This window comes from Onychomys torridus, chromosome 5, assembly GCF_903995425.1.
Source record: "Onychomys torridus chromosome 5, mOncTor1.1, whole genome shotgun sequence".
NCBI classification, from domain to species: domain Eukaryota; kingdom Metazoa; phylum Chordata; class Mammalia; order Rodentia; family Cricetidae; genus Onychomys; species Onychomys torridus.
In genome coordinates, this window is record NC_050447.1 from 47,510,535 (window position 1) to 47,530,339 (window position 19,805).

The following is a 19,805-nucleotide window of genomic DNA, read 5'->3' on the forward strand; positions in this document are numbered from 1 at the left end:
ACTACCAGCTCAGGGGTAGCAACCACCCACAATGGACTGGAATCTCCCACATCCGTTCCTCAATAAGAAATGCCCTACAGGTTTGCCTATAGTCTGATCTTATGGAGGCATTTCCTTAATTGAGGTTCCCTCCTCTCAGCTGACTTTAGCTGTGTCAAGTTGACATAAAACTAGCCAGCACAAGTGGACATCTTCATGATGTCATTAATATCTCATATGAAAAGATGTTAGCTTTGTCTTAGGGCCAGTGGAGAGAACCCAATGGGATCCAAAGCAAGACAGATTTCAGCCCAACATCAACATCAAGCAAAACTGAGCTCAAGTGCTACCACATGCTATGAGCACACTGCTAAGCACTGCTCTCTGGCACTATTTCTCTTTCTCCTCTGAGAACCAGTGAAGTGATGGTCAGTACCTCTTTATGTTAGGAGAAAATTAAGCTTCTAGTGAAAAGGAGCTTCATGCTAAAGGCTGTAGCTAGCCACAACACAGTACAGACACTGCAGAAAGGCACCCCATAAGAATGGCCTAGGCTTCATGGCTAGAATCAGGCAACTCTAAGTCTCCAAAAACACTCTTGAGTTCTCAAAGATGAAATGAACCAAAATGAACAGGAAGCTGAATAAAATGACAGTGTATGCACCTGGCTAACTGTACCATCTTTGATGTGGTTTCCCTGAGTCGTTTGGGCATTGCTGCTCTTTAAGGAGAAAAAGATACAAGACATCTGGGATAACAGGTCAGGCCCTTAAGAAATCAGACCCAAAGTCTGCAACTGACTCAAAATCCTGGTCTACTGCACTGCACAGGTCAGCTTTTCCAAAGACAGCACAACCTGAGAGGCTCTGGAGCTTAGTATATAATGGACAAAGCAGTGTGAATAAAATGTTATTTAGCCTGCCCAATAAAACAAACAACAGGGCTGGAGCTGGAGCTCAGTTGGTAGAATGCCTGCCTAGCATTCAGAAGGCTCCAGGTTTTGTTGGTAGCACCACCTAAAACTGGGTGGGATGGTGAGGGCCTGTAATCCCCACACTTCAAAGGTAGAAACAAAAGGATCGTAAGTTTAAGGTCACCCTGGACTACACAGTAAGATATGGGTCATCCTTGGTGATGGTGGTGCCTGTCTTTAATCCCAGCACTTGGGAGGCAGAGCTAGGAGGATCTCTATGAGTTCAAGGCCAGCCTGGTCTACAGAGCACTGCATTAAGTTTGTAGTTTGTTATTTGGGGATGGATTCAACCTCCAAAAGCCCAACTGTAGCAAAACTAGGCCCAAGAAAATGAGAGCCAGATTCCATAGGCTCACACCCAAAGGCCTGCCAGTGCTCACAGATTACAAGGATGTGCTGCAACACCCACCTCTGGTCCTTGTCAGGGAGCTCAGAGGGAAACAAAACAAAGCCCAGGAAAAAGATCTTTTGCAAGAGGGCTGTAAAGATGAAAACATGCACTCAAAAGGAGCAAAATCTAAGCACAGAGGAGACCCAAAGACAAGGTCTACACAAGGGTGTGGCGGTATACCTCTACAATTCCAGCATTTGCAAAGAGTAGGCAAGAAAACTGTCTCAGTTCCAGCCTGGCTATAGAACAAGATTGATTTGGGGTTTTGCTTTTTGGGTTTTTTTGTTTGTTTTGTTTTGTTTGTTTTTTGAGACAGGTTCCTCCGTGTAGTCTTGGCTGTCCTGGAATTTACTATGTAGATCAGGCTGGCCAAACTCACAGAGATCCACCTGCCTCTGCCCCCAGAGTATTGGGATTAAAGGCGTGTACCACCAGCGCCTAGCATTTAAAAAATAAAAATAAAAAATCCAAGACTTTCCACTCAACACACAAAGGGCAGGTAGACTGAAAGTCAGAGCGTCCCAGATGAACACAGAAACCAGCTTCCACAGAGATACAGGTCACCATTATGGTCCACTACAGACCCTCAGTGTTCCTCAAGACAGCATGAAGCTGCTTTTCTCAAGAAAATGCTGTCCACTGAGCATGGCAGTACATGCCTGCAATCACAGCACTTTGGAGGTGGAGACATGAACACAGGGAAGGTCAAGCGTTCAAGGCCAGCCTCAGCTTCAGGAATTTGAAACCCAAGCTACAGGAAACACTGTCTCAGAAAACAAAACAAGAAATGGCCTGTCAGGACAACATTATCCACTGGAGAACTGTGAAAAAGGACATAGGTGGTAAAAGCCGAGCAGTGGTGTGGCCTGTGCTCACCATACTTACACTCAGCAAACTTCAGGGAACGAAAGACTTTCCGCTGAGGTGTCACCCGCTTGATGTTTGGGTGACCCTCCAGTGTGAGCAGCCCGGCCCTCTGCTTCTCTTTGATCTGAATCACCTCAAAATCACTAGGGTAGTCACTGGATGGGTTGTTCCGAGGAATAATTCTCCAGTTGTCCACTTCACTGCTTTTCAGAGCACTTGAAATAAACGAGTTTCTAGCTTTGGCTGTGAAGTATCCGTTGAAAGCCACAATATATTCTGAAATCAATGGCCACAGTAAAGTAAGTGCTTACATACATAACAGAGTACACCTAATTCGAATCTTCACTGGCAAAAGAGCAATGTACCTCAAAAGCCCAGAGCAAAATAAGAGTAAGCAGAAAAACAAGTGTAAAATGCCATAGGCACCAAGATAGTTGGTAGCAATTGCCTTTAATTCCAGCACTCGGGAGGCAGAGACGGACAGATCTCTCTGAGTTCAAGGCCAGCCTGGTCTACAAAGTGAGTTCCAGGACAGCCACTAGGGCTACAGAGAGAAACCCAGTCTCAAAAAAATCAAAACAAAAAAAGCACGAGGCAGCAGTATTTAAAGTTCTGGGTAAAGCTGACTTACATAAATCTTAATCACACAAAATATACAGTTCAAACCCAGACACCTATGTATTTTTTTAAATGTAAGTATGGGTCTAATGAGATGGCTCAGTAGTTAAGTTCTTGCAGAGGACCTGGCTTCAGTTTCCAGTACCCAACTTAGGCAGCTCACAACCACCTGTAACTCTAGCTCCAGGGAATCTGATACCTCTAGCCTCCATAGGCACCTACACACATGTGTATACATCCACACACATATATAATCAAAATACATCTTAAAAAATATAAACCAGGGGGGTTGGAGAGATAGCTCAGTGGTTAAGAGTGCTTACTGCTCTTAGAGAGGACCTGGGTTCAGTTCCCAGGACCTACACAGTCGCTCACAACCATCTGTAACTCCAGTTCCACAGGATCTCAAACTCTCTTCTGGCTTCCACAAGTGCCAAGCACGCATGTGGTCCACAGACACATACGCAGGCAAAACATTCATCCACATAAAATGTTTGTAAATTGAAAACAAAATAAAATAAAACCCCCATAGCTACAGAAATCTGACTACAGTAAAGAAAGATAGTTCTCAACAGAGACAGGAGTTCAGGGAATGTGTGAGGCTGTTTGTTCTACAGAAAGTGAAGACAAAGATCAGATAGAGTCACATATCTCTGCCTGGGGCTTGACTTCCCAAGTGATGCTCGGACCTACATAGCTCCCTTCCAGCTCTTGTGCAGTCAGTCCTAATCCATTACTTACACCTTCAGCGATTATTAACACCTACATGCTGTGCACTCATTTGAAATTTACCACAAGTAGAACGGAAGCTAACATCTATATTAAGTTTGAAAACAATAAGATGGGAGGGTCCAACACTAAAGACAGTTCATTACCATATTCCACCACAGTTGAGGAGAATTCCACCTTCAAAGTCAGGTGGGAACAGCTAAGGCATGGGGCCTTTTCAAAAGCTTTCTTCCCCAGCCTGTCACCCAGATGCTTCTTCCCACAAAGCAAAACCACCAGCAGAAGAAGCCAGATGTTGATGAACTTCATGGTCCTAAGTGAATATGGTCATAAAATTGCATAAATTCAAATCGCACTAGGTTCTTCCTTGATCAGAAGTGAATTTTTGTTTTGGCTAAAAGCTGCAACCTTACTGATGAGCCATCCTACAGACTTGTCCAACGCAAAGAAAACCTCAGTCCCATGGTCACCCACAGCTTGGCCCAAAAAGAGGCTTTCATTTCTTTCTCCGCTTCTTCTCCATCTTGGACAGGGGCTTCTCTCATTAGGGCAGAGTCGACTGAGTCCTAAACTCCATTTGCACACAGACCCAAATCTAGCGGGGACGCCCAAGCAACTACTCCGTGAGACGATCTGAAATAAAAACAGCACACAGAAACATCAGAAGCATCCTGATCAAGCCAGATATGACAGTACAGCTGTAATTTAAGTGGAAGGGTCAGACACCCCAGTTACAAAACAGACAAAGGGGAATACAAAGTCCCTGCTCTTGTTTAGATTTACTTACACCTCACTGCTTTCCTGGAAACATTTCAAGACAGCTCTCCACGAAGTAAAGGGAGAATAAATGAGGAAAATGAAGAGACTACGGACAACAGCTAAGCGGAGGGGCAGGAAGCAGGCCAGCCTCCATTCCTGCAGCTAGAAAGGAAAAAGAAAAGCCATCCTTCACGACCCACCCTCACTTCTGCTTCAGACTGCGCTTCCTGACATGGGTAGCTGTCCATAGGCCAGGGCATGGTGCCAATCAGCATCTACCATTTTTCAGTCAAAAGCATAGTTATAGGACCTTATTTTCTGCTGTAAATTATACCTAAGCATGAACTATTATCTAGCCAAGTCACTTTAATAGGTTCTTTAAGAGACACTGCTTAAATGTATTCATATTTTAAAGTATTTTCTGCCAATTTTATGAAAAGGGTACAGACGTTTACTGCAGCCATTAAATTTATTTTACCTGAAACGTCAAACTTAAATTAAGTCAGTTTAATCTATTATAAAATCAGATTAGCCCTTTACTGGAAGTGGACTAGAGAACAGTTTGTGAAGCAAGCTATTTCTAAAGAAAGTATTATATTTGAGTATAAAATTTCTCTTAGGCTCAGATCTCTCTCAAAACATTTAAAGTACAGGAGGAACAGCTGTTCTTCATAACAGCGGCAGCAAGGGCCGAGTGCCACAGCAAGACCAGCGAATGCAGCTCACCATCATATCTGAGGGGAACAATCCAGCCAGGGGATGGGGACGTGGAACAAGTCAGGCCCTTGTATTGTCATGAAAGAAGAAGGGGAAAAACAAAACAAAACCCAGACACCATCAACCAAGATGAGTCAGTTAAATTCATCCTTCTGGAAGAAACTGGTCCTTTAGAGTAATAAAGAGGTTTAGGTTTCGGCAACTGCCTGTTGGCCCTTCTGAAACAGGAAGGACTGAGGGAGGACACTTCACCTTTACTGCTGCACCACCCAACAGTCTGCATAACCAGCCAATCTAGAACCCACACCAGAGACGGGGGCGGGGCTGCTGGGATGTACTCAAAGGAGAAATAACGATGTCTGTCTCAACATAAGGACAGTGAGAATGTCAACCACAAGAGCAAAAAAGAAAGACTAGAGGTCAGCTAAGCCACCTTACACACTCTGCAGAAGCCAGAAGCCCTATCAGGGCTATCAGGGAACACAGTCTCAGAGAACAGCCCTGGTCAAAGAATATACGGCCAGTCACTGAAGTAATATAATAGTTCCAATGCTGTAGTAAGTGTGCACTTTACAAAAGGGGCTGGAGAGTTGCCTAGTGGTTAGAGCACTGGCTGCTCTTCCAAGGGATATGGGTTCGATTCCCAATAACCACATGGCAGTTTACAACCATCTGTCACTCCAGTTCCAAGGGATCCAAGGCCTTCTTCTGGCCTCCCTGAGCACTGCATATACATGGTGCATAGACACATATGAAGGCAAAGCACCTATACACATAAAACTTTAAAAATGAAAAAAAAAGTTATCAAAAATCTCTTAAATCCTTCTGCCTTAAGAAAAAGAATCTATAAGCTAGTGTAGATATATAATGTGAATGTTAGTGAGCAATACTTGTGAGAGCATCATAGGCCTTACTGCAATAAATCACTTTTAACGATGTCCTTGATAACTTTCTCACATGTAGACAGTCAATTTCTATTATAATGTATTCTATGTAGAAGAGAGAGTTGATGTTTACAAATTATGCAGGGGCCTGATTCTCAAACAAAGAAATGGAAAGGAAGGAAATTAAGTTTTTCAAAAGAAAATAACCAGACAAGCTTTGTGGCACAAGCATTTAATCCCAGCAGTTGGGAAGCAGAGGCAGGAGACCTCTGAATTTGAAGCTAGCATGATCTACAGAGCCAGTTCCTGGACAGCTAGGACTACACAGAGAAACTCATAAGGTAGTTCTGGGAAATAGGACAGACTGACAGATGGACGGACGGACGGACAGACACACACACACAGACACACAGACACAGACACAGACACACACACACACACACACACACACACACACACCATCACAGCACACTCTGCCTTTATTACTCACTATGCCATGCCATTTTATAGAGTGCTTACCCAGTAAAATACTGCCAGGTGTTGGTAGAGGGAGGGAGGGAAGGAGGGAGGGAGGGAGGGAGGGAGGGGAGGGAGGGAGAGGGAGAGGGAGAGAGAGAGAGAGAGAGAGAGAGACAGAGAGACAGAGAGACAGAGAGAATGTGAGAGGGTCAGGGACACTGCTGTATGTATGAGGAAGCAAAGGAGAGGAAACCAACCAGCCACCAGGCCAAAGGCAGGAAAGGAAGGTATCAGAGTAGAGGTCACCTAAACTGCGACAGAGTCCCTTTAGGGGTGACAAAAGGAAGCTTTTAGTTGCACAGAAGCTGAGCTGGGGAGAGCTATATAAAGGCACTATGGAGGGAAGGTGGTGCATCCAGGGACAAGAACACAGAATATGCACAAGGACCAATTGGGCATCCTGACTAAGGAGAAAGGGGATTGGTGCAGGACACTCCAGAATGCAGACATCAGCAGCCAAGGGAGTGAGCATACAGAGCCAGAGAACAAGGCTGCTGAGCAACTGCTCAGAGCTCTGCACTGTACAGGCAGGAGGGTCAGAGTACTGGACATGGCAGAAACCTCTGACCTCACAGAGCTTATCTTCCAGTGTGGGGATGCAGATAAGAAATAAGTAAATGCAGCTTAGCTGACGGTAAGTGCTGTGCTTGGAAAGAAAAGAAAGGAAAGGAAACAGGAGAGCTAAAAGTGATGCCTCACCAACTTGAGGGCCACAGAGGCCCAGAGAAGGGACCTTTAAGTGGACACCTAAAGGAAGTAGTTTGGAGTGAACAGCAAAGGAAACAGGCCTGCATGGGTGAGCAGAATGCAGAAAGGGGAGGGAGGGAAGACGAAAGAACTGGGGACAGATCGGAGAGGACCCTGGTTCTTATTTTGGAAGGGAAGAGAAGACACAGCTGACCACTCAGGCTTCTAGGAGAAATGAATACAGGGGACAGGGGACCCAGTGGAAGATCACGGGTATAAATAACCCAGGGAGAGAAGATGCTGACTTGGCCCTTAAGAATAAGAAGGTAGAGTCAAACTTTCCTGATGACCAGATGAGGGAGAGTGCAGGGGAGGAATCAGAGTCATAAGGGTAACTTTTGCCTCTGCGATGAAGACTAGATGGAAGCTGGCTCAGGGGCACACCCACATGGAAACTAAGTTGTGAACACCTCTGTTTAGGACGCTCATGGGGGGATGGGTGCGGGAGGAGGGAAGAGGGGGATCTATGATTGGTATGTAAAATGAATAAAAATTGTCTTAATAACAAATTAATTAATTAAAAAGAAGGATGCTTATCAACACCGGGAGGCAAATCCTGGGCCACCCAGCATCTCTTCTTTGGGGAATATGACAGGGAACAGGAGAGAACAAAAGAAAGCCAAAATCAGACTTCCCTAAGACAAGTCTGGCCACAGGAGGAGTCTACTGGCTTAATTTTTAGAGGGAGAGGGAGATGGCTCAGCAGATAAGGCCACTTGCTGCCAAGCCTGACTACCTGAGTTCCATCCCTGGAACTTACATGATAAAAGGTGTGAACCAATTCCCACATATGTCCTCTCTTATCTCCACACTAGTACCCATCCATACACACAAAATAAATGTTTTTAAAATGTTACTGATCTCTTCCAGAAAAAGGTCACACTAAGTGAACGAGTGGCCCCTGGTCTGACTACACTCCACCAAGCCCCATCTACTCCAGAAACTTGCTCTCCACGCTCACAGGTGCTAGAAGGAAGTAAGGAAAGAAGGAAACCGCTTCAGGTACAAAGTCTCCTGGAATAAATGAACAAGCCGGAAATGATAGAAAATGAAAACAGCTCTGCTGTGTAGACCCAGGTAACCTGTTTATTGTCCTCAAAGGTGAAAAGTCCAGGCTTTTAAAGACATTACTGTGACAGGCCTGTGGTGGAAAATTACAGAGCCTGAGGTTTCTACAGGTTCCCAATCCTGGAAGAAGGCTCAAATCACTTTCCTTTATGGCTTCTAATTCATGACTCGACTGTTAGAAGATAGTGCTTGGGGCCTGGCACAGAAAGCCAACCATTTACCACTAACCCCTGCGTTCTAGGGCCCATGTGTTCAGAAAGATCCTAACTTACAGACATGTCCAGTGGGGCTTTTAAAAAACCGACTGTACTTTGAGAGCTGTAACAGCCCTATTCACCTGTATCAACAACCCATGGTGTCCAAGCTACAACCCAAGTCAGTAAACAGGAGCCACAAGACATGCTCACTAGCTAGTGGCAATCAGGCGCACCACAAGAGACATTAGTTGGACAGGTATGTGTACACAGGCTCACATACAGGGAGAAAGAAAGCCACTAACTTGTCCTTCACTTTCTAAGTTAGTATGCTGAGGACGAGGGACCACAGAGACCTGGTTAGGGCTGGTGTCAAGCAGGTAAGAAAGTGTGTGAGGAGAAGGCCACCAAAAAATAAGATGACTGAGCCATTCAGTATTGAGCAGCAATTGAAATGCTAGTAGGAACTCAAGGTTTTCAGATGTACTCACAGATTAGAAAAAAAACAAGTGCGTATCTGAATACACACCCCATCCACTAAAAGGACACAGCAGCAGTGCCATGTGTTGTACCCGCAAGAAGGAAGCCCACCTTGTGCTCAGGTGGCTGAGTATCATTCTCCAGGGAAAGAAGTTGGGTTCCTTGAAGAACAGCTCGGGGGGATGGGGTGGGGGGGGGGGTGGGACGGGACTAGATGAGATGACTGTGGAACCCCTGTGCCAGACAGTGAAGCAGTGCTCACTCAGAGAATATGCCGCCAGGAGCCAGGGTGGAGACTTTCCCTAGCAAAATCCGGGACAATCTGAGCTTCACAATATATAATGAGTAACAGATCATAACTCCTTGAAAATTAAATGGGAAAACAGTCTCCAACACAAATAAAGTAGAAGCTTAAGGAAAACTCTGCTGTTTACATAGTTTCAAATGCTGCCCACTAAAATACATATTTACAAAGGGGAAGAGTGACTTCATCTCATTATCCAAGCCAACTAGCCATGGACAAAGGGGCCCAGCCCACCCCCTCTCCCAGCAGAGGCACTGAGAAGAGCCCTGCCTATTTCTGAGGCTGCTTCCAAAGATTCAGAGCAATCAAATCATGAGGAGGCATCTAATGAACCCCAAGGGCCATTATATGAGGCAACTTAATACTCACCAGTTGTACAGTGATATCCAGAACATAGCACTAGATAGTACTGACTAACATGAAATGGGGAGTGTAGCTGATCATGGGGATATACTGAGGTTCCAGATCCTCAACCTCCTGAATCTAAGAATATACAAATCCTTTACATAAAATAGTACAGCACTTCCACAGAAGTGGAACTGTGCACATCTACCCACATACTTTAATTTATACCAGATTACTTATAACACATAAAAGGACATAAATGTTAAATGGTTCTGCCATATTGTTAAGGGAACAAAGCACACTCAGTACAGACATATCCTAAATACTTGGTTTTTAAAGACTTCTTTTGTTTTATGTGCATATACATGTGTACTATGAGCATGCAATGCCCACGGAGTCCAGGAGAGGGTGTGGGATTTGTGAGCTGCCATGTAGGAGCTGGGAACAGAACCCAGGCTCCTTGTAAGCGCTGTTAACCAACTAACTAATCATCTCTCCAACATCCCAAATAATTTCAATCAGCAATTGGCTGAATATGTGAATGTGGGACTGGGATACTGGGGGACACACTCTACCTCCCACTCTACAAAGCTGGTATGTTTTCTGAAAGGCTTCAGTCAAAAACATTCTATTCAAACTAGCTTTAGTATTTTTACCATCTACATTGCAAAAACAAAAACAAAAAAAAAACCAAACACACACAAAAAAACCAAGTAACTTTCTTTCTGAAAAGCTGAGGCACCTAGAATACAACTCGTATTAATAATTCAGCAAACCCAGTAAGTATTCTCATGTTATTAATGATTTTTTTTAATCTCAAAACCATTTGTCAATATGCACTAAAACCCTTAAAACTGTACAGGAAAGATTCCTGACCAGGAATAAAAACTTAACAGTCAATAAGCATTTCTTAGTGGCAAGTGAGATTCGAATTCACTGTCTTGAAATAACTCACATAACCCTCATAACATCCTGTTATTACCCCCACTTTGGGGTGAGAAAACTGATTCCTAAAGGAGGGATGCCCTTGCTGCCCTACACCCTGTTGTTGAGTGGGAAAGGTGTCTGGGAACCCCAGTGTCTGGTTCACATTCTTCAGAGGGAAAGAGCCTACTGTTTTAAAAATGTCCCCTAGGAATTCAGTCCAACATGCATGAACCTGAAGCATCCAAGGATCTACGGAGCAAGACTGTCATGAGGGGAAATTAGAGACTATCTAAGCATACTATAATAGGAATGGGGAACTGATTATGGTTTGCTTGTACTATAGAATGCCCTGCAGCAACTTTTCAAACTGTGTCTTGAGCCAGGGTGAATCATGGTCCCCCACAGATGTCCACATCCTAAGCCCCAGAATCTGTCCAAGACGTGATGGTATACAAAGACTCAGTTGGGAAAGGCATCCTCTACTGTCCAGTCACCATAAGATCTCTATTCAGCCAGGAGGGTGCTTCAGAGGTGGGAATGACAAAAGCCAGGGTTTGGGTTCTTGTTAGAAGAAAATCAAGGAGCCAAGGAATATAGGTGGCTTCTATAAACAGAAGGAACCAGATTCTCTCCTGAGCCTCCAGACAGCCAGCTGTCAACACCTTGACTTTAGCCCTATGAGACTCATTTTGGACCTCTGCCCTATAGGACGCTAACACAGGAAGTGAGTGTCAGTTTGTGCTAGTGCTAGGAACAGGAGAATGCGCTATTGAAGTACTAAAGAAATCAGCTCATGTACAGAAAGCCCTAAATTCTGCCCCCACCCCCACTCCATTTTTGGAGACAGAGTCTCTCTACGTAGCCCTGGCCGTCTTAGAACTCACTATGTAGACCCAGCTGGCCTCAAACTCAGAGATCCACCTGCCTCTACCTCCCAAGTGCCCACAAACTGACTTTTAAAATGCGTCCACAGAGTTGGAGAGACAGCTCAGTGATTAAGAGTACTTGCTATTCTTGCAGAGGACATAGGTTTGATTCCCAGCACCCACGTAATGATTCACAAACAATCCAAACTCCAATTCAAGGGGATCGGTCTTTCTCATCTTACCTCTGTGGACACCAGGCAAGCACATGGTACACATACACACATTTAGGCAAAATAAAATAAAAGTTAACCTAAAAAGTGTTTTTAATACATCTATGTATACAGGAAAAAAAACCCAAAAGATAACAAGATGGTAACAGTGCTTCTACCTCTAGCAGGGTGACTTATCCTTTTCCATTTTATTACATTCTCTTCACAGTGTGGAAAGGGTTTTTATTATTTTTATAATTAGATAAGTCATATTATTTGTTATTTTTAGTAAATCCTTTAAAATAAATTTTAAACAAGGAAGTTATATTTTCTGGTAAGAGAGCAGTACAAAAACTCAACTGTGTGCCAGGCGTGATCTCTGCAAGTTTGAGACCAGCTGGTCTGCAGGACAGCCAGAGCTACATAATGAGACCCTGCAAAAACAAAAACAAAACACAACAACAAAAATCAATCATATCAGACTTACGTATTTTGATACAGAGTGATCTTAAACTAATTTTCTCCAAAAAGCTGTCCCCACTGGCCTTCCCAGCTAAGGGAGATCACTGCTCTTTCCAGAAACTTCACAGGCATACTGCTTACTGGCAGGGTCTCCTGAGGCTGTTCCTGGATTCAACAAGTACTGATTAGACTAAAATCCCAGGCCTCCTTGTAGAAGACATGGTTATCATCTACAAAAAGTACACCCTAAAGCCAGTCCTTCTACCCATGGCTTACCATGAGTGTGACTACACCACTCACACAGAGGGACTCGAGAAGAGCCCGACATCCAACACTAAGTGGGGAAGACACCTGCATATCAGGAACGGATGCAGCGGGGGCGTGTGTAAGAGGGAGAAGGAGAGCAAGCAGCAAGAGGCAGCTAATGCCCTTTTCAGCTCTGAAATTCTTCTCCTTACAATATGCACAGGAAGAGAGCATCACCAAGATTACACTTCTGGATATAATTTAAATATATCTGAAGTTATTTGCTTGAATATAATTTTAAAATCTAATTCAGGTGAAAGGAAATGACCCAAATCACAGTCATCTAATTATGCCCCCATGCCCTGCCTCTTAATAAACTAGTTTACTGAAATAACTCCTGTGAAGACTGTTTAAGCGATGAAAGGGTACTATTCAATTTAATTAAAAGTTGGCTGGAAAACGATCTCTTTTGTGACTTAATTGCATACTTGGCTGCATTCCCACTGTTTAACAGGCTAACAATTAAGCTGTGCTAGAAGATACTCTCTTAAAATAAAGGTGCATATGGAGGTCTCAATGAGCCATCAGTCAGTGTTGTGTGAACAGAGAACCCAAGGCATTTACTGCCTGTCCCTGCAGAGTGTGCTCTTGGCTTAAAGCAGTCTCTCCTAGTCCTTAGACATCTAAAAGGTACCAGCCAACCACAGGTTGTGCCACCAAACTTCCCACTCCTCATTTTAGATGCAATTCACTTCCTTAAGGGAAAAAAAAAAAAGCCCACTGTCAAGATTTAATAGGGCCTAAGTCTGGAGAGATGACTCAATGGTTAAGAGCACTTGCTGCTCTTCCAGAGGACCTGGGTTCTATTCCCAGTATCCACACGCTCACAACTGTCTAAAATGCCAGTTCCAGGAGATCTGAAAAATGATTAATAGGGCTAGTTAGATGGTCCCATAAGTAAAGAAAGGCACTTGCTAAGCTGGTCTGATGACCTGAGTTTGATCCCTGCTCTCTGACCTCCACATAGCATGTGTACATGGGTTTGTGAAACATCAAAGCAGACTGCACCACCAGGAAAGAGAACAAAACTCACTTGTCACCTCTTTAACCTGCCTCAGTCTACCTAACAGCCTGTCACCTCCTCAAACACCAGATGTTAGGTCTGGACTCCTTAGCATTTCAGATCACTGGTTCTGATCTCATCTATACCACCCCTCAAAGACTAGAGTAATTAACAATCAAGAATTGCTAAGAGGGGGCTAGAGAGATGGCTCAGCAGCTAAGAGCGATGGCTGCTCTTCCAGAGGATCCAGGTTCAATTCCCAGCACCCACATGGCAGCTCAAAACTGTCTATAACTCCAGTGCCAGGGGATCCAACACCTTCACATAGACATGCATGCTGGCAAAACACCAGTGCACATAAAATAAAAATCAATCAATCAATCATTTTTTTAAAAGTTGCTAATAATGTATAACTTCCTCCCCAGAAGAAACCACTAAAACACCCCTTGGAGGAGCTGGAGAAATGGTCCAGGGGGCACAAGGACTTGAATTCAGATCCCCCAAATTCACACAAAAAGCTAAGCAAGCCAGTGGACACCCATAATCCCAGCCCTGGGAGGCAGAGACAGAACCATCCCTGGGGTGAACTGACCTGTTGTTAGTCTAGCTCAATCAGTAAGCTCCAGGGTCCTTTCTCAAAATAAATAAGGTGGTGCATGATCATTGACACCTACAGAGCTCTGGCATCCAAGCACAACTGCACACACATACACAGAGAATTCCCCTCCAGGGAAGGACTGTCTACCGTCAGGCAGAGAATCGAATCAAAGAATATAAGAATATGATGGCAACAAGAAAAAAAAATCTGACTAGAAAACACCCTCCTTCATTCCTGGGAGACCGCAGGGAGGGGCCAGCCAACACTCCATCACCTTTTGAATAGGTAACAGCCAACTCTAGGTTATGGGGGACGTTTGAGGGCTGCAGCAGAGTCCTATAATAGGTAAGAATGCAGCTCAGGTAGCCACCTCCCCCAAAAACAGCTCTGGGGCCAAATGTGTCACATACCGGAAGAAAAAACTTTCTTAGCAAAAGGTGTTCCCATTGAATGGGGGTTGGGAGGTGGGGGTGGCTGTTATACAATGGAATATCACTTAGCCATAAAAAAGGATGGAATTCTGATTCATGCTACAACCAAAAAGTACTGATTCACGCGGCAAGATGAATTCTGGAAACAAGACACCAAGAAACCTGACACACAAGGCCACATGGGGCTCCTACTCCCAAAAGGCAAATCTAAGGAGACAGGGACACTGGTGCTAAGCATACTGAAAATGTATACTGACCACAAAAGGGTACCAGGGGTCTTGGGAGTGGTTCTCAAAGTGGGTTGCGGTGCACATCTCAGTGTGCTGATGCAGAGTCACTGAGTAGTAACACTTAAAGAAAGTGACCCTTTGATATGGTCATTTCATAAAAATTAAGTTCTTCCAGCACCAGGGGTAGAGGGAGGAGGAGCCGGTGCTCAAAGCCAGCTGAGCCAGAATTAGACTTTGTCTTAAATATTAAAGGCTTGTTTTTTGTTCTTTTGGTTTTTTCCCATGTAAAAACTAGTTTTGCAGATTTTAATGGAAGGACCTGCTTTTCTCTCCGTCCGGCTTCTCTTTCGCTTCCTAACCTAGAGGCTGGCACCCAGAATCAGATCTTCAAGTGTTCCTCCTGTCACCTCAAAATGCCACTCGAAAAACCCTACAGTAAATGCCAACCACGAGCCTTCACGTGCACGGACCCGCAGGCCCGGTCCCTGGGGCTCGCGACCGCAGGACCCTGCAGAGGAGGGCGGCGCGTGCGCACCGCGGCGCGCAGGCGCAGGCCAGGCCGCTGCTCCGGGCCAATTGCTGGTGAAGCAACAGCGGTCGCCCGCGGCCCCCACGCGGGGAACGAGCGGCCGGGCCTAGGGCGCGGCCGGCTCTCGCCAGCGGCCGGCTGACGTACCTGCGTCCGCCTCAGGCTCGAGGCCGGCGGGCCCGGGGGAACGGCGCCTCCGCCGCGAACACACCTTGACTCTCCATTCGGGGATGTTTACTCGCAACTCTCGCGAGACCACGACGCTGAAGGGACATGAGCAGCGGCCTGGCGTGCCCCGCGCGCCCGCTCCCGCGCCCTGCGTGCGCGCTCCTGGGGCCCCGGCAGAAGAGGCGAGAGGATGTCCGGGGATCTCGCGACATTTGAGGTCCGGGGGGGCGGGGGCGAGGGCGGGGCCAGATCGTTCTCCTACCGTGGGGAACACTGGTTCGCGGGGCTCACTGGTCTGCAAAGTAGGAAAGGAGCACGCGCCTTTGCGCAGCCCAGTGGAGCGACTCCTATCCAGTTTCTGTGCACTCCTAAACTACTCCACGGCCCCAGCTTCTGGTGGCCAGGGGTCTGTGTATCCTGCTAAACTACCCTCGTGGCCCCAGCGGCAATGGCCTGGCTCTATGCATCCATCTAAACTAACCCCCATTGCTGTTGAGATGAACCAAACAAGCGTTGTCCTAAACTAGCCCCATGGCCCCAGCTGCTGAGACGGCCTTGGGCAGTTCCTAACCACTGCCAGGGGCATCTGCACCTTGAAAACCAGGAAGGGCTTTTATAATACCAAATATTTACCATTTTGAACAATGTGAAAGTCTGCCTGGCAAAACGTACTTTGGGCGATTTAGACACCAGAAGGATAGGCCTGTTCTCTGTCTTAATTTCGTACTGAGTTGGACCACAGTTGGCCCTGGCACTACCTAAGTGTGGGCAGCAAGCATGCTTGGGTAATGTGACTGAACCAGACAAAAAGATGGAGGACACAAGCAAACCTAGAGTACTAGGCTCACAATTTAGGAGCTGGGCCTTGACTAACCAAGCCTGGTATAGAAATTGGGTTATTCACTGGAACCTGCGGCTGAGCAAGCTCTTCCTGAAAGAGGATCTGGAGGTGAGCAGGGTGCAGAGGAGACCCTGTGCAGGGCTCTTTTGCTTTGTTCCGTGGGTGCTCAGTCAGAAAGAGCAGTTTGGAAGAGAGATAGATGACTCAGCCATTAAGCATTCACTTAAACTCGCACGCCTTTAATCCCAGCACTTGGGATGCAGAGACAGATGGATCTCTGTGAGTTCGAGGCCAGCCTGGTCTACAGAGTAAGTTCCAGGACAGCCAGGACTATTTCACAGAAAAATCCTGCCTTAAAAAAAAAAAAAAAAGCTCACTTAAACTAGGCATGATGGTGCACAACTTTAATCCCAGCACTCAGGAGGCAGAGGCAAGTGGATCACTGAGTTTGAAGCCAGCCTGATCTACAAAGTGAATTCTGGGACAGCCAGAGCTACACAATTAAACCCTATCTCAAAATACTGGGGAAAAAGAAAAAAAAAAGTGCATGTAAGAGGGCAGGCACACTTTGTAGAGGACCCAAGTTTAGATCTAGCTCACAATCACCTGTAACTTAAGCTTGGGGGGGTCCTGATGTTTTGGGGTACCTGTACTCCTATGCACATACCCACACAGACATACACACAAATTTTTGAAAGCGCAATCTTGAGGCAGATGTGTGGTCTGTGGATGTAGCCCCACACTTTGAAAATGGTATGCTGCATTTGTTCCCAGATTCCAGTATACCCCATGGATGGCCCATCTTGTGGAGATGCTATGTAGAGACCCTACTGTCTGCCCACTCCCAAGAACTTGTCTTGTTCTCCAATGCAGTACTCACTACTATTTCACTCTTCCAAGGCTGTCAGTCACTCCGTGCCTGGATTCCAGTAACTACAAGTCTCTTGCTAACACAGGAGAAACTAGGAACAAGAAGTTGATGGTATAAAAGATCCGTTAAACCTGCATAGAAAATATTGGGTTTCACAGTGTAGACTTTAGCCAAAGAAGTGCTCAAGGCTGAGCAGTGTGCTTACCAGACTGTAGGAAAGAAACATTTGTATCTGGAACATAATTACAGTTTAGGTTTGCTGAGTGTGTCGGTTAAGATTTGTTCACTAAGAATGCCACCAATTAGGGCAGTCACAAAAGGAGACACCCTGGCTCACAGCTGGCCACAGGAACATTCCCATATCAAAGAACATGCCTCTGTTGGATGGTCCAAGGGGAAGAGCACCGGGTCCCAGCGCTACTGAATCCTATCCAGGTACTCTTATCTGAAAGAGCAAATTTCTGCCAAGCAAGCAGGATGGCCCTGGTTAACAGCAGCCTAGGGGCTGTCTCGGGATAACTATGACAATTACTTTATTGTACTGTATTACTTATATTGTTAATCTCCTTCGTTCATCTGAATAGCCAAACTTTGGAACTGAAGTGTAACTGTGGGCCCTGAAACTACTAAACTGAGGAGGATTTCTGTTCAGCTCGTTCCCTTTTGTGCGGTAGCCAGAACCAGTCCCATGCTATTATTAAAGAGTTTCCTTTATTAATCTCCAAGTGCTGGAGTGACTTCTCACTGGGAAAACATATTCAGTGGATACTATACTGTTGTTTATATAGTGCTGGATGTAAGAATCTAGAGAGGGCTGCAAGTGTACAGAGGGCCTGTGTGGTAACATGCAAATGCTATTTCGTTTGATCCCAGGGATGTAAGGGATTTTGGTGTTCATGGGGCTCCCAGGACTGATCCCACACAGATACTAGGGGATAACTGGGTAACCATGTGACCACACAGCTGCCAGAGCTGCAGCTGTCCAGGGCTGAGGGTGTGGCAACTGAACATACCCCTGTCCTTGAAACACATCAAAATTCAAAGCACACAGGAGGCACTGTCAGTCCTAAGTCAGGGACTATCAAGCTCACTGTGGGAAGACAGGAGAGGCTGAGCGCATAGATGGTCAGGTCTGAGGAGACATCAGCAAGCCTCCAGTTCTCACAAAGAGATTTTACATCACTGAGGTAAGCAAAACAAAAATGGCTGATCAGGAGGCTGGAGAGAGTTCAGTGGACTTAAGTTCCCAGCAACCACATCAGGTGGCTCACAACTACCTGTAACTCCAGTCTAGACATCTGACGCTCTTTTCTGGTCTGTGGTCCCGGAACACATATGGCATACACTCACACAGATACATAAATACAAAGGAAAATAAAATCTTAGGGGCTGGAGAGAGGGTGATGAGGATCAAACCTGGGTCCTTGAGCATAGTGGCTCATAACCATTTGTAACTCCAGTTTCAGGGAATCTGATGCCCTCTGGCCTCCAAAGGCATCTGCATATACGTGCTGCATACAAAATCTCACACAGCCTCACATACATATAAACAAACTTACAAAAATAAATTTTAAAAGAACTTCGGAACTTTATCCGTTCTCTCTCATTTTTTTCCCCACTTTTAAAAACCTACACTTGGCTTTTGTACCCACCATGAGATCGAAATGGCTCGGGATGAGTCACCTCACCATCTCCACACTGCCAAGTTCATAACCCATCCTCATCCTCACCTACTCAGCCATCAGAGGCGAAGAGCACGGTCCCTTGGGTGCTCTGCAGGCGTAGGCACCCTGTTGTCTAATGAGTGGCAGGCAGAGCTGCTGACAGGTCAACTTCTGCTCATCAAGTAAAGAACCTTTTCTGGCAGTGACACATGAAGGAAACAGTGATGCTTTTATTGTTACATTTTCATTCACAGGGTAAGTTACAAAGGTTCAAGTTCAGAGCTCTTCCTTCCTTGGTTAAAACAAAACAAAACAAAACAAAAAACCAACAGGAACAACAACAACAACAAAAAAAAAAAAAACCATGTCCACAGTCAGAGGAAAAACTCTCTGCAGAGGGGCTGAGTATGAAAGCTAGGAAGCCTAAGGATGCCTGGCTTGGGTCTTCTCCTGGAGCCGTGCATCACCACTGTGCTCTGAGTCTGCACCAGTCATCAAGTTCTAGCTGAGTCCTGACAATGTGGACCTCTCCTATCACATAGCAAGGACTCTGCCCTTTGCCTGACAAGTCTAAATACTGGACCACAGGACCTTACACAGAACTGACAGTGTGTTCCTGCCATGGTTTTTGTTTCCTGAACCAGGGTTTCACTTTGTGGCCCATGATAGCCTTGAACTCCTGAGTCTCCTGCCACTGCGCCCCAACCCCCAGGGGATCATGCTTGATGACGTTTCACATGGAGCTGCTGCTGCTTATCACGGATTCCCCGAAGTTCTCGTCAGTCTGACAGCAGTCCCCACCAATGCTCATCTGCCACTATCTCCAAGCAGAGTTCTGCACATGTTTTGAAGACATAATTGAGGACAGGAAGAACTTTAGAATCTAACCACTGATAGTCTGGATCCCAGTCACAGCTGTTCAACATAAAAGTGCACTTGCGCCTACGGGTGCTGGAATGTCACCTCAAACAATTCCACACAAGTGCCAGCATTTCACCCACTTTCATGTCCCAGGCACAGCATCGGTGCCACATTCTTCCACTCTGCACATGAGGCCATGGCTTACGGATTCCCAAGTGCTGGCTATGAAACCCGTACAAAGTGTTTGGTTTTACAAGACTGAATT

At 45.7% G+C, this 19,805-nt stretch overlaps 1 protein-coding gene across 4 annotated transcripts in view; it reads right to left on the reverse strand.

Moving 5' to 3' along the window:
- The window catches only part of Mbtps1 (membrane bound transcription factor peptidase, site 1), a 55,684-nt gene extending 40,222 nt beyond the window's left edge, over positions 1-15,462 (reverse strand). For 2 of the 4 annotated variants that reach the window (XM_036186936.1, XM_036186932.1), the window contains exons 1-3: positions 15,283-15,462; positions 3,704-4,190; positions 2,229-2,486 (exon numbers count right to left, since the gene is read on the reverse strand). In XM_036186936.1, coding sequence (XP_036042829.1) covers positions 2,229-2,486; positions 3,704-3,866 — 421 coding nt within the window. In that variant the 5' untranslated portion in view covers positions 3,867-4,190; positions 15,283-15,462. Of the gene's footprint in view, positions 1-2,228; positions 2,487-3,703; positions 4,191-4,344; positions 5,671-11,936; positions 11,967-15,282 lie in introns of those variants that run through there. The other 2 variants (XM_036186933.1, XM_036186934.1) reach the window with 2 other exon arrangements.
- Positions 15,463-19,805: the final 4,343 nt, after the last annotated feature.